This window comes from Capra hircus, unplaced genomic scaffold (assembly GCF_001704415.2).
Source record: "Capra hircus breed San Clemente unplaced genomic scaffold, ASM170441v1, whole genome shotgun sequence".
NCBI lineage: Eukaryota > Metazoa > Chordata > Mammalia > Artiodactyla > Bovidae > Capra > Capra hircus.
Window position 1 is genome coordinate 2438 of NW_017189580.1, and position 13425 is coordinate 15862.

A 13425-nucleotide genomic window follows, 5' to 3' on the forward strand; every position below is an offset into this window, starting at 1 on the left:
GGATCACAGAGGTGAAACCTCCTAACACCGAGGCTGGGCTAGCAGCGAGCTCCGTCCTCCGCTCTGCTCCCCCGGACCCAGCTCTGGCCCAGTCCTCTGTGATCCTGCCCCCACCAGCACCACCGAGCCCGCTTGTGTGTGGACCGGCCTTGGGTGGCGGGGAAACGGCCAAGAGGGAGAGCACAGAAAGACGCAGTCTTGGCTCCGGAGCTGGGAGATCCTTATCGGGCCGGGAAGCTGGGACACCTACGCCCAAAGCGGGAAGCCCACACCCGCCAGCGCACAGCGCGGGGTATGAAGAGAGGCTGCCAGCACCCTCAGCAGCCAGGGCCAGCGTGCCCTCAGGCCAGGGGGCCCCCCCAGCAGCCCCCGGACCCAGCCCCGCCTCCAGGGCGGGCGCACGCGGGCAGCGAGAAGCGCTGGCCTGCGGCGTCGTCTCGACTGCGAGCCTCTACGGAGCACCTGCTTTTTGTCAGTCCCGGTGGTGGGCAGACGCGCCCCCACCCCCGGGCAGCTCACAGTGTGGGGGTCGAGACACTGATAGAGGGCTCTAGGGTGAGTTTAGCGGGCGAGGCAAGAAGGCCTTCCTGGAGCTGGGGGCTGAAGTGGCGCTCCAGTCCGCGGGCAGGACCCAGCCTGCGGTCGGCGCGCGTGCGTGCGAGGTGGCGGCACCGCGTGGTCTTCCTGCTCCCCTGCGCGCCGCCAGGGGGCCGGGCCCCTGTGCCCTGAGGGGCGCTGCACGCAGGGCCTGGCCTCTGGCCTCGCTCCGGGCCCGTGGCCCTCGGCCTCCCCAGCGGGCGCAGACCTGCCGCGGCCCCGCCCCCGCGCCCCGCCGCGCCTGCGCCACCGCCCCCGCGCCGGCAGCCCCGCCCCCGCGCCCCGCCGCGCCTGCGCCACCGCCCCCGCGCGCCGCCGCGCCTGCGTCACCGCCCCCGCGCCGGCAGCCCCGCCCCCGCGCCCCGCCGCGCCTGCGTCACCGCCCAGCCGGCTGGATCTGGTTCCAGCCGAGCCCGGCCGGCCTGACATGCGCAGTGCGCGGGGGCTGCGGCGGCCGGGCGCGCCGCGCTGCCGGCTGCTCCTGGCGGCGGGGGATCCGGAGGTCAGTGCTCCGGGCCGGGAGGGGGCCGTGGGGGGCTCGGGGGCTCGTCCCGCGGGGCGGGGGCGGCGGCCTGCGGGCCGCGGGCTCGGGGCCGGCCTGGGCGCGCTCGCCGCGGGGCGGGCCCGGGCCCCGAGCTGCGCCTCGGCCGGTCCCCCTGCCGCCGAGGCCTCGGGCCCGCTGCCCCCGCGCGAGTTCCGGGACCCCGCGCGCCTTCTCGCTCTGCCGGCAGGCGGCGTCTGCACCGCGCCCGCGGGGCTGTCCCCTCGTGCGGCCCCGCACTCGGGCCTTGGTCGCCGGAGGCCCCCGTGGCCCCGCGAGGCCCACCCCCGCAGCGTTAAATGTCAGGGCCTGGGGGCGGAACCCGCCGGAGCGTTTACCGCTTTGCTTGCGAAATCACTTGAGTGTGAGTAACTCGTTACTTGGCTCTGTGAGTTTTTTTAAAAATTCATTGGTACACTCAAGAATTCTTGGGAAGTGAGGAAAAAAAGCCAACCAGCGGTTCCCTAGTGTTTTGAAGTGATTATGGAAATTACGTTTAACGGCGAACGAAGGGATGAGGTAGTCACGTGCTTTGTCTTGTGTTTTTCCCTGAACAGTCTTCAGCCTGGTGCCCGGAGGGCCCAGGGCCCGGGAGCCGCTGAGGAGGACTGTCCAGAGCCTGCTGGGTCGCCGCGGGGCGAAAACGTGATTGGAAGTCCTGTGCAGAAACGTGGGGCTTTGCTTGAGGGAAGCAGTGTCGGAGTGGGAAGGCTGGTGCCGGGCCCACCTCGACTGAAGGGGAAAGAGGCCTTGTACGTATTTCTTAAAATGACTCTGGTTTTCCTTTAAATGGCAAGATCAGGGCTGCCAAACTAGGAGCAGCTTGGCTGATTTTTCGGGAGTCGCTGGGAATGGCGCCTTCTGCGTGTTGGAAGTTGTTTCCACGCTCGCAGCTCCTATACCTGACGTTTCGCCCCACTCCACCGGTGCTGACTGTTCGGCCGGAACAGTGTTTCCAGGTGAAACGCAAAATGCAGCCTAAACCCCTCCCGGGCCTCACGTCTCCAAAGATGAAAGGGCAGCGGGTTCTCTAGGGAGGAGGCGGGCGTAGCCCTGGCCTGCGGAGCACAGCGGCTTCTTTGAACACTGGCAGTGGAGCCCGGGTGACCTTTGCCTTCCGGTAGCTGGGATGGCCCACGTGAGGCTGTTGACTGAACAGAGGGCAGCTGGGCTGCAAGCCTGTGTGGGCCTCCCAGTAGTGAAGGTTTCAGGGAGGGTCGTGCAGGACTGCCCGCGTTCCTGAAGCCCGCGGACGGCGCACGGGCCAGTGTTACTCATGCGCATCGAAGCTCTTGCAGGAGACAGCTGACGCCTGTTGGCTCCCTGGATGTGGGTGAGATCAGCCTACAAGCCTAGCCGAGATTCTGGGAAGCGATGCGGTCTGGGGGTTCATGAGGATGCCTGGCCCCTGTAGCCGGGAGGGGCTGTGGCGGAGGAAGCGGGGCAGGCAGCCCCTCCTGTCCTTAAAAGGCCTTGAAGGCTGGGTGAGGAGCCAGGTTCCCCTGTAGGTCAGTAGACGCAAGCGGCTCCCCGCTAAACACCCGGTAAGAGGACTCACTGGCTCAGCTCATTGGGGAGCTGGTGGCCTCTGGAAGCAGAGTTGCCCCCCGACTTCCTGCCTTGGAGGGCTGGAAGTGTTCCCGATGCTGCATGCTGTGTGCTCGTGGCCCCTCTGCGGTGTGTTCTGAGATCTCGCCTGAGACCTCAGTATCTCTGGGGACCATGTGGGCCTGCACACAGCGCCCTGGGTGGCAGATGCTGGGTGCAGCAGGTTCCCCAAGTCCAGGCCCTGGGCCTCGAGGGGTGGGCCTGGCCGCCTGTGTGCCTGCCAGCGGGCATGATGCTTACTGCCCCCGCTGGCTGACTGGTGGGGGAGGGGTCTTGTTTGCATTTTTGCTGCACTTGGCTCTCCTGTGACCACAGGTCCCCGAGGGCTCCCACAGCCCTTCCCTGGGATCGGGGGTCCTGCCTCCCAGCCCGTCCCCAAAGCTCTAGCCTGGCTTTGCTCCCTTGTCCACTCACGGGCAGGAGCAGATGGCCGGCCTTTGGGAAGGGAGAGCGAGTGGAGTGTCATTTGCAGCATCTCAGGGTTTTCTGTTTCCAGAATCGGATCTGATCTTTATAAACAGGGCTTCTGTCTCAGGGGGTTCACACCAGGCCTCCCCTTGGACACGGGCGGGGGCTCACAGTCTGTCCTGGCTGGGACACCACCACCACCCCACTCCTGGCCAGAGGAAACCAGAAGGTGGTCCCAGCACAGCCTTGTGAGGTCCCCCCCTCTGCCCCCAGGTCATACAGGCTGAAGCTCAGGGGCCCTTGAAAGGACTTGGCCGGCTGGTCACCGGCTCCCTGGCTTCGGCACCCTGATCTGTGTGTCCTGTGTCTTCTGGCTTTTCCCATGCACATGGACATAAACGTTCATTTTAATTCTTGGGTCACAAGAGAAGCGGGATGAAAGTTAAGTCTGTGATCCCTGGCGCCCCCCAGCCCGCTGAGCGTGCCTCGCGGCTCAGAGCCTTGGTTCCGGAGCTGCTCTCTGAAGAGGGCCAGTGTCTCCCACCCAGGTGGAGAGCAGGTCCTGCTTGCAGCCTAGGCCGCAGGGTTTGAAAAGATGACTGTGAAAGATCCTCCCCAGAGCCCTGGCTTGTCTGGGTGGGCCGTCAGCCCATGGCTATGGTGAGACCCCCGATAATACCCGAAACTCTCCTCTTGCTCTGTAACTGAGCAGCCGGTCTCACGCAGGATTCGTGTGTGTAAACAGGGTCTGATGTGTGCGTCTTACTGCCCAAGCCCTGCGCAGAAGAGGTTGGAAGGGCAGAGGTGGGCTTGGGAAAGGGACGCCCTTCTACGAGGTGCCCGTGCAGCCCGGGGGCCTACAAGCGGGAGACTTGGGCTGGGCCTGGTTGGGGTCAAGTACGGGCTCCATCTCACCAGTTCAGGGGCTGACTGGATTTGAGCGTTTCCTTCCACTGAACCTGTTGCCAGTTGATGAGAGTGGCCCAGGAGGTGGGGGGGGGGGGTGTGCAGGGAGATCTCAGCGTGTCCTCTCGTGTTTCTGCGCTGGGGGGGTTGATGACGCAAGGAGGCTGTGTGCTGTGGTCTGGTCTGGTTCCCTCATCTGAAGGCCCTGCAGCGTCTGGATGGAGGGCCCAGCTCCGAGGGCCGCCCAGCCGGGGCAGCCGCTGTCCCTGTCCTCCAGGAGCTCACTTGGTCCGGCCGTGCGCTCCTCGAGGCCAGAGCCCGCGTCTGCTTCCCGCCAGCACCAGCGCCTCTGCAGGGCCAGGACCCACGGCAGCCCCGCGTTCCTGCCGGGGTCGCTCACAGCCCCCTGCGTCCTGTGCTTCCTAAAGTTGTTTAGAGTTGTTCTAACCAGGACACTGCAAATAAAAGAGGGCAGACGGCACTTCCTGAATCAGCAGAGGCCACTCGGCGGCATGCACTGGGGCCACGAGCCCCTGAAGAGCCCAGCGGCTTGTACCTGCAGTTTGTCTTTAGGGGCAACTGAAACATCTGTCTCCTGTGTTTTGTGAGTGTGTGGGGAGGCTGGGTGGAGGGCTCGTGGCGTCTGTATGTTGCTGTCCAGGTTGCATCTAGTTAATTTCAAATCTGAAGTTTTGTTAAAGTGCCGAAGGAAACGCTCTCTTTTGTTGTTTATTTTCGGAAAAGGAAACGGTGATTGGCTACTGCGAATAGTGCGCGGCTGCTCAGTCGAGTCCGACTCAGTGAGACCCCACGGCCTGCAGCCCCCCAAGCTTCTCTGTCCACAGGACTTCCCAGGCGAGGACATGGTTGGGTGACTGTCTACTCCTCTGCATCGCGAGTTAACCTTTTGAGTCTTAATAACTGCAGTAGCGCTTCTGGTGAAAGTTCAGTTCTCACAGCGGAGCAGTGTCCCCTGGGGGCTGAGACAGGGGCGGGGCTTCAGGCCGGAAGGAAGAGCGGGCCGTGTGGCCTGGGGAGGCCCCTGGCCTGCAGCCCTGAGCTCTGCGAGAGGGGGCAGGGCTCTGGGCCTCGGTGGTGGTTGGACAACGAGCACTGTGGGCGCTGGGCAGTTCGGGAGAGAGCTGTGCCCTTTGGGGGCTGCCCAGCCTGTGGGCAGACAGCTGGGCAGAGGACTGGGCTCTGCCGCCCACACACACACACAGACACGCACGCCAGGGCCACTGGGACTGTGACCCCAGCCTGCTCAGACCTGGTTCAGGCTCCTATGCCACTGACAGGGACTGAACACACACCTTTCTAGTCTGCTGATTGTGTGGGGTTGGTTGAGAGGTTTCACCCAGACAGCATGTGGGTTATGGGCTGGTGGGTGGGGGTGCTGCCCTGCAGCTGGCCGGCCCCCACCCCAGCCTCCCCTGCCCGTATGTATCTGGTCAGCCGGGAGCAGCCCCTTTCCCCCCTGAATCCCACGCGGGGGGCACATCCTGCTGGCTCAGCCCCATCCAGGCACCTGCAGGTGATGGGGGGGCAGGGGGCTGGACCCCTAGGTTGTGGTGGATGCTCTTTACAGCAGGAGGCTTCTGGGGCCCATGTGGGTGATGGGCACTGCCCTTCCCCCTCCGGGTCAGCCCACCCCGGGGCCCCCCAGCTCCTGAGAGTTGCTGCAGAGATCTCACCACCCCCAGTGGGGCCACAGCCCTGCAGTGAGGCCTGGGGGGACCTTGAGACCAGAGGTGGGCTCCGAGAGTCTAAGGGAGGAGAGCCTGCCAGGCCCATGCCAACCCGAAGCCCTGGTGTAACTGGTCAGCACGAGATGGCGAGGGCCCCCAGCACAACCCCACTCTGGCCGTCCCAGCTGACCCTTGCTTGGCCCCTCCCCAGACCCGGGACCCTCAGGGTGGAGAGGCAGACTCCCCCACCCCCGCTTCCCAAGCATCAGCCCCTTGGGCGGGAGCTGACAGAGGGTCCAGGCTTCAGTGGGAACCCGTGTGTGTGGTCTGGGAGGCTGAGGTGGTCCAGGCACCCCACACAGTGGGACCTGAGATGCCCCAGGGGCTACACTGACTGGCTATCTCCACACACACACACGGAACTCCGGAAAGCCTCACCTGAGCGTGGCGAGGGATCGGTGCAGGAGGGCTCCAGAGGAGGGACACTGACCCAGCTCGCAGACTGCCCTGCCCTCCTGGGTCTGTGCTGTGCCCGCCAGCCTCCTCGTGGTGGAAGACTCTGCTCCCCGAGGCGAGGGAAGGGAAGAACGGCTGGGAGAAGCCGGTGTGTTGGTAACCGGGACCCTGGGCCCCCTGAGTGTGGGCAGGACGCCAGCCCTCCCTGTGAACTGTGCAGGAGCGGTTGGACCCTTCAGGCCCCGCCCACGGCCCCGCCCTCCCAGAGCACTATGGCTCACCCTGCTGCTGCCCTTCTGCAGCGCGGCCAGGCCCCTGCCAGCCTCCTTCCTGTGCCCCTCTATGGGGCCGCGGGGCCCCCCCACGAGCCCGTGGGGCCGGGCACCCAGCTCCACTCACCAGGTCTCTGATGAGGGCCTCTCCTCTGGCCTGGGGGCAGCAGCCAGCACCCCATGACATCAGATGGGTGGCCGGGGCCCCCATGTCCTAGGAGACCTCCTGTCCCTTCCCTGACCTGCTTGACCTGCCAGCCTCCCTCGGGGGTCAGTGTTGACCCTTCCCCGGGACTTGGGGCTGAGTGGCCAGTGCGATGCTCCCTATGTGGCTCAGAGGGCCCGGGCTCCCTGTGTCCTTCCGCGCGGGCTGCTCCGTGAGCCGCAGGGCATCTCCTGGACCCCAGCCCGCTGCACTTTGGACCTGTGACAGCATGGATGGGCCTGGAGTGCGTCGTGCTGGGATAAATGTGATTTCACACACGTGGAATCTGCGACACGAGCAGGCAAACAGGAGGACGCAGAGAATAGGGTGGTGGTTACAGAGAGGGGAGGCAGGGGCGGGCGGGGGGCGGGGCGTGAGAGGGCCGACCCCCGGGGACAGGGAAGCCAGAGGGGAGGCAGGGGCGGGCGTGAGAGGGCCGACCCCCGGGGACAGGGAAGCCAGAGGGTTGGTGGTGAGTGGTTCCCAGGCGGCACTGGTGGTGGAGAACCGACCTGCCCGTGTGTGAGTCCCTGGGTCGGGAGGATCTGGAGGAGGGCATGGCAGACTACTCCATTACTCTTGCCCAGAGAACCCCGTGGACAGAGGAGCCTGGTGCACGCAGGCCATAGGGTTGCAGAGTCGAGACACGGCCGAAGCAGCGTAGGGTCCTCAGAAGCAGGAGCTCGTGATGGTGCGAGCCAGTGTTACTCCAGCAAAGAATATGCTGTTTTAAAAATCTGATTCTATTCCTTGTCAGCAGGAGTCTGGCCGTGACTGGTGTTGGTCTTTTAGGCACGGGTGTGATTCTTAAAGTGCGCACGCACCCGGGGCAGCCAGGTTGGGACCCTGCTGTCCTGTCCTCTGGCTGTTCTGGAACCTGCCCCCACCCCAGGGAAGGCGCCTCCTGTGCGGGTGGGCGGCGTGTCTCACGGCAGGGCTGCCGGGAGTCCTGGGGTGCAGCCCTGAAGCTCCACGCAGGCGGGTAAACCCCAGCTGGTTCCAGGAGAAGGCGGAAGCAGCTGTGGAGAGCATCTCTCTTGTTTTAGAAGATTCCGGAAGGAGGGGTGTGGCGTGGGAGCAGAAAGGGTGTCACGGGCTGGCATCTAGGAGGAGTCTGCCTGCCAGAGGCCCCACTGTGCCTCACCCTGGGGTGCGGGGGCAGCGCCCAGGGCTCCCGGCCTGCACTCCACTGAAGTCGCCGTGTTCTGGGGAGGTCCGGCGGGGCGGGGCAGGGCGGGTTGCATCACAGCCCTAGCGCCCCCACCCCTCCTGCTGCCCTCAGGCCTAGGGGTGGCGGGGGTCCTTGCAGGCAAGTGCAGCTCCCCCAGGTCTGGGGCAGAGGGGCCCAGGGGCCCCAGATCCTGTGCTCCCCCTCCCGACGCCCTCACGGCGGTCCCTGTGCTTCCAGGGGTCTGCATCCGCATCCCTGTCCCCGGAGGAGCGGAGGGTCCTGGAAAGGAAGCTGAAGAAGGAGCGGAAGAAGGAAGCGCGGAGGCAGCTGCGGGAGGCGGGCATCGCTGCAGCCCCAAGCCCGGCGATCAAGCGCTCAGGGGCCGCGCTGGCCCTGGAGTACTTGTGCAGGTGAGCGGCGCTGGGCCTGTATCTCGCCAAGAAAACGAGGGTCAGGCGGGCACCGCACGAGACGGCGGTCTCAGAGTTTCCTTGAAAGGCTCATGGGCACGTGATAGAGGTGGCGTCTCAGCGCCACCATCGGCCGTCACCCCATCGCCACCCCCATCACCCCCCCGTCACCCCGTCACCCCCATCACCACCCGTCACCCCATCACCACCCCCACCCCCGTCACCCCACCTCCATCACCCCCACCTGTCACCCCATCACCCCATTACACCTCCATCACCCCCGTCACCCCGCCCCCCCCCCGGCACCCGTCAGCCAGCCCTGTCCTCCGGGGCCCCCACCCTCAGCATCGTTACTGCCCCCACAGTCACGTGCACTGCAGGCTTCCCTCCAGGAACTGTTCTTTCGTGGGATCCTGGACACCCAGCCAGGAACTGGGGTTGGTGGCCTGGAGCCAGTTCAGGAGCAGGGCTGCTCGGGGGTCCCTTGGGGTGGTCTGGGAGGGCAGACAGGCCTGCACATGTGTGCAGAGTGAACCCAGAGGTCGGCCAGGAAGGGCGCCGTGGAGACGGTGGGATTCTGGAGCCGCCTTCTTGGGAGGAGCTGCTTTGCCCAGGCTCCCTGGGGCTTGGTATAGGGCAGAATCCTCCTGATCCCTAAACAGGGCTGACCCCCCGGGAGTCAGCTGCAGGGCAGCCATTCCACTCAACTCCCCTTCCCTCCCCTCTCCTTCCCCCTCCCCTCTCCTTCCTTCCCCTCTCTCCTCTCTTGGGGAAATGCTAGAGCCTGGGGACCCCGCCCTGGGCCTGGGCAAGGCCCACAGGCCCCTGTTGGACAGATTGGGGCCTGCCTTCCCCCCAGCCCATTGGAGCCTGGCACAAAGCGGGGGCGCAGGCCATGAGCAGGACGACATGGGCGCGGGCTGGGGGGCCTCGGCCCTGCCGGGGTTCCTCGCGGGGTGGGGGCATGCTCCCCACTGAGGCCTGCCCACTGCCTGCAGGATGTCCACCTTTGGCCACCCTGTCCTCACAGGAAGTCCTTACCCTGCAGTGACCACCCTTGACCGTGTGGAACCCAGGGGGCAGGAGCCACCTGGCGGAGCAGCCTTCCCTGGGCCTGGGTGGTTCTCTGCGAGGTGGAGGGGTGCCATTGGGACCAGGCCCCGCGTTTACACCTGGTCCCATCCAGGCACTTCCACCTGCAGCAGCGGCCCGCTGGCACTAGGGGGCAGCTCTGAAGACGGTGGTCCCAGGGAGGGGCGGTGGACCCACCCTGGATCCCTGGAGGACCAGCTTCCTGGGGTCTGTAGTCGCGGGAGACTCCTCACTCCTGGGCCCTGCCCCGTGGGCGGCACCTGAACCGGCCTCTCCTCGTTTGGGAAGAAAGAGCATCCTCCTGGGGGTCGGGCTCAGCCTTTTCTGTCCCCCGTCCCCTGCCACCCCCCCCCATACACACCCAAGGGCCAGTGCTCCCTCCGTGCTGACCTCTGACCTCACTGCAATCACACAGATCCTTCAGCTGCAGGCCCTCCCCCACCAGCGCCCCGGGCAGGTGGTCCTGGTGCGTCTGCGAGCCGCCTTTGGGCTTCTGTGGGGCCCCACACTCCCGAGGCCCCAGTCCAGTGCCCACTGCCCCCCCCCCGAGGGCAGGGCATCTGCAGCCAGCTCAACGCCCCCAGACCCCAGAACCACCTCTGGGGCCCCGCTGACCGCACAGGGGCTGAGTTGGCCGTCAGGAGGAGGCATTGCTTTGGGCAGATGCCCTGCCCGTCCATGCCAGCAGTGAGGGGATAGGGCCGGTGGGGCCCCAAAGCCTCGCCCCAGACCTCGGTCCCCCTCGGGGCCTCTGTCCCAGCGTTGGGGCCTCGCCTGGGCTCTGCCCAGTGTCCTGGTCACCCGGCGGCGGGGACATCCAAGGCCACGGGGACCCCCGCGTGGCCCTCGAGCTCGGGGGGTCCTGGCTGCTCCCTGCCTCCCCTTCCCCATCCTCCAGGGCAGGAAGGCTGTGCCTGCGCCCCTGGTAATCCGGGTGACCCTGCCTCATCCGTATTTCTGGAAGGACAGGGTTTGTGAAATTCAGGGTATATCCCTTTAGAATCATAAACCAGTGGCCACGCAGAGCTGAAAGAAAGTGGCCTCGTGCCCCCCTGGGCCTGACGTCCCAGCCGAGGGCCCCCAGCAGGTGAGCAGAAACCTGGCGGACGCCCTGAGACTCCCCCCACCCCGGCCGCCCTCCCTGGCAGGATCCTCTGCAGACGCCCTGGCCCTCATCAGGGAGAGGCCGCTGGCGTCTCCCCTTCGGCACCTGAGCCGCCCTGTCCTTGCTCCCCAGCTGGGCCCAGAAGCACGAGGACTGGAGGTTCCAGAAGACGAGGCAGACCTGGCTGCTGTTGCACATGTATGACCGCGACCAGGTGTGGCTCCTTCCCTGGGGGTGGGGAGGCCTGTGCACACCCAGGGGCCGAGGGGGCGGTCCGGTCTCGCCGGGATGGAAGGGAAGGACTGGCCGGCAGCGCCTGCTTGGGCCACACTGGACTCGGAATTCCTCCAGGAATGCGGAAGTCCTCCCCCTCCCAGGGCCTGTCTGTGTTAGGAGGACAAGGAACCATGGCGCTCAGGCAGGCCACGTGGGGGAACCGCGCTGAGCCCTCCTCCGCCTAACAGAGACGAAACTGGGCTCAGAGGGAGGGACCCCTGGGGGCTGGGGCCAGAAGCCCTGCCGGCTTTGCCCAGCAGCCGGACTCAGCCATGGGGCTCCCGGCTCCCAGCACGGGAAGCGGCTGCCGCTCCAGGAAGGCCACGGTCCGTGTGCTTGGAGGTCCTGCCCCCTCTGCCGCGCCACGGCTCCTCCGCTGAGACCGGGGGATGCAGTCAGACCCAGCGGTGCGCGTCTCCGATGATGGGGCATCCACCAGGCAACGGTCCCGCCGTCTCTGTAGAACCGCGCTCGCCCGGGACCTGCCCTCTGACCTGACCTGACCCGCCCGGCCCCGCGTGCTCACAGAGGGCAGCTGCGTGGCACTTGTGTGCCCGGCGTGGCCGGTCCGCGTTGGCTTGACGTTATCAGTCGTGTGACCCGGGGTGGGGGGGGTGGCTGTCGGGCTTGTTCCTGTAGCGTCTCTCCTGACTCCTTCAGTGACGGGCACCTGCCTGGGGGCTGCTTTGAGCTGCGCTCCCTGCCCCTCGGTGACCCTGCCCCTCGGTGACCCTGCCCGGGGCCTGTGTCCTGCTGCTGCCGCCGCTCGGTGACCCTGCCCGGGGCCTGTCCGTGTCCTGCCGCCGCTGCCCCGCCCCGCAGTGGGCTGTGAGTTCCGCGTCAGCCTAGACTCGCCCGTTTCCCTGGACGGGCTGTAATCCGTTTCTTTGGGGCCGTCATATCCACCGTGACGAGCATCAGAGTCATCCCAGTTATGAGGGCTCCACCGGTGGGGACGTCAAGGGCCGCCTCTGCGTGCGCGGGGCGGGGTGGAGGCGGGAGGCCCTGCGCGGCGGGGCAGCGCGCGGGGCGCAGAGGCCGGCAACACCCGCCCCTTCTCCGCGCCCCTCCCCACTCACTTAGCTTCTGAAGGCCGCGGGGCGCCAGCCGCTTCTCAGGTGGACCCCAGCCCCCGTTTCAGCCCCGCCCATGCTGCTGCTTCTAGAAGGGCCGCGCAGCCAGCCCCCGCCGGGCTGGGGGTCGGGAGGGGCTGAGCAGGACTCCCGGGTCTTGCTTCCTCTTTCTGGGACCCGGCACCCTCATCCGTCTCCGCCCCAGAACGCTGTCAACTTTTTCCTGGATTCTCTGTCCCAAGAGAGTTCTCTCTTTAAAAAACGATCTGCCGACAGTTAGCATTGTTTCAGGAGGGCCGACGTCTGCCAGCCCCTGGAGCGTAAGGAGAGCCTGTGCGGGGAACGGGGGCGCCGTCTGGGAGCAGCTCGTCGGGGTGAGCCCTGGACACCCGGTGTCTCCACGCTCCGCCCTGACGACCTTCCCGCCCCTTCCAGGTCCCTGACAAGCACTTCCCCGCCCTGCTGGCCTACCTGGAGGGCCTCAGGGGCCGCGCCCGAGAGCTGACGGTGCAGAAGGCGGAGGCGCTGATGCGGGAGCTGGACGAGGCGGGCGCCGGCGCCCTGCCGCCCGGGGGGACCCAGCGCGCCCGGCAGGTGCTGCAGCTGCTCTCCTAGCGGGTGGCTTGGGGGCACCTGGGCCTGGTGGACCCCAGCGAGGGCAAGGGCCCTCTCTCCTGACTCCTTGACCAGGGACTCTTTAGAGGGGATGATGAGTCACCGCTCCATGGTAGAACAAGGTCACTCTGAAATGACCTGGCCTCCCGGTGGCCCGCAGGCTCCCACGGAAGGTGCTTTTTGCGGGAGACGTCTTGTTTTTCTGCCACGACTATCCTAGAGCTCAGAGCTGGCCTTTCCTGTCAGCTGGGGCCCATTCGCGTGGGGGCGTGGCCTCCTCCTCCTGATGATCCCGCCCCTGCGTCTGCCTGGCCACCTGCCTGCCTTCCCTGGGCTGGGGGCCATCGCGCCTCCCCCGGCTGTATTTTCAATAAAAACAGGCCCCTGGGGGCCGTGGCTCATCACGTGACTCGTTTTCTGCCCGGGGGCGTGAGCGTGGGCTCCGTGGCCTCCCTGGGGTGATGTCTGGGGGAGCCCCCTCGGGTGGGGCGTCTGCAGCCACATCTCCAGGCACCGGGAGGGACTAGCCCTGCCCAGTCCTCAGTGCCCAGTGGTGCGCCCGAGTTCAGGGAGCCGCTGGGCTGCCTCAGACAGTTGGACAGGTGGGGGGCGGCTTTGGCCCACTGGGTCTGGTGCTCTGCCCTCGGGCATGGTCGGCGTCCAGCGATTGTGGACGTGCTGCTGGGGCTGGGGGTGAGGTGACTGAGGACACTGCGCTGTGGTGCCCTGAGCCCTGGGAACCAAGCCCTCAAGATGGACCACAGGGCATGGAGGTCACAGGTGGAGCTCCCACCTGTCCCCCAGGGATTCTCGCCTACGAGAGCTTCAGCCCAGAAACGGGGTTCCCCAGCTCTGCCACGCAGGGGCACCCCTGGGGTCACCGTGGTTCCCAGTCGCGTCCGGGGCCTCTGCCCACCCCACCCCCCAACCTCTCCGCTGTGCCCAGGGCAAGGCATGTTCTCTCGGCCCCCAAACCAACGCCTAAGTGTTTCAGACCGACAG

At 66.5% G+C, this 13425-nt stretch overlaps 2 protein-coding genes across 3 annotated transcripts; both read left to right on the top strand.

Annotated features, from left to right (window-relative positions):
* The first annotated feature begins 1010 nt into the window (after positions 1 to 1010).
* On the top strand, positions 1011 to 12827 carry CUNH7orf50 (chromosome unknown C7orf50 homolog). 2 transcript variants are annotated; one of them, XM_018044505.1, is made up of 4 exons: positions 1011 to 1099; positions 8090 to 8262; positions 10592 to 10673; positions 12244 to 12827. In XM_018044505.1, exons 1-4 carry the CDS (start codon positions 1025 to 1027, stop codon positions 12421 to 12423), a joined length of 510 nt encoding a protein of 169 aa, XP_017899994.1. In that variant the 5' UTR covers positions 1011 to 1024; the 3' UTR covers positions 12424 to 12827. The 2 variants fall into 2 exon arrangements, with proteins under 2 accessions (XP_017899994.1, XP_017899995.1); XM_018044506.1 differs by lacking the exon at positions 1011 to 1099 and adding an exon at positions 2114 to 2471.
* LOC106503625 lies at positions 2480 to 8083 on the top strand. The gene has a single exon (XM_018044503.1). It carries the CDS (start codon positions 5427 to 5429, stop codon positions 6612 to 6614), a length of 1188 nt encoding a protein of 395 aa, XP_017899992.1. The 5' UTR covers positions 2480 to 5426; the 3' UTR covers positions 6615 to 8083.
* Positions 12828 to 13425: the final 598 nt, after the last annotated feature.

Coding starts and splice junctions, on each gene's coding strand:
- CUNH7orf50 (XM_018044505.1), top strand. CDS start 1,025: ATGCGCAGTGCGCGGGGGCTGCGGCGGCCGGGCGCGCCGCGCTGCCGG. Junction 8,263..10,591: donor GCCCTGGAGTACTTGTGCAG/GTGAGCGGCGCT, acceptor CTTGCTCCCCAG/CTGGGCCCAGAAGCACGAGG. Junction 10,674..12,243: donor ACATGTATGACCGCGACCAG/GTGTGGCTCCTT, acceptor CGCCCCTTCCAG/GTCCCTGACAAGCACTTCCC.
- LOC106503625 (XM_018044503.1), top strand. CDS start 5,427: ATGTGGGTTATGGGCTGGTGGGTGGGGGTGCTGCCCTGCAGCTGGCCG.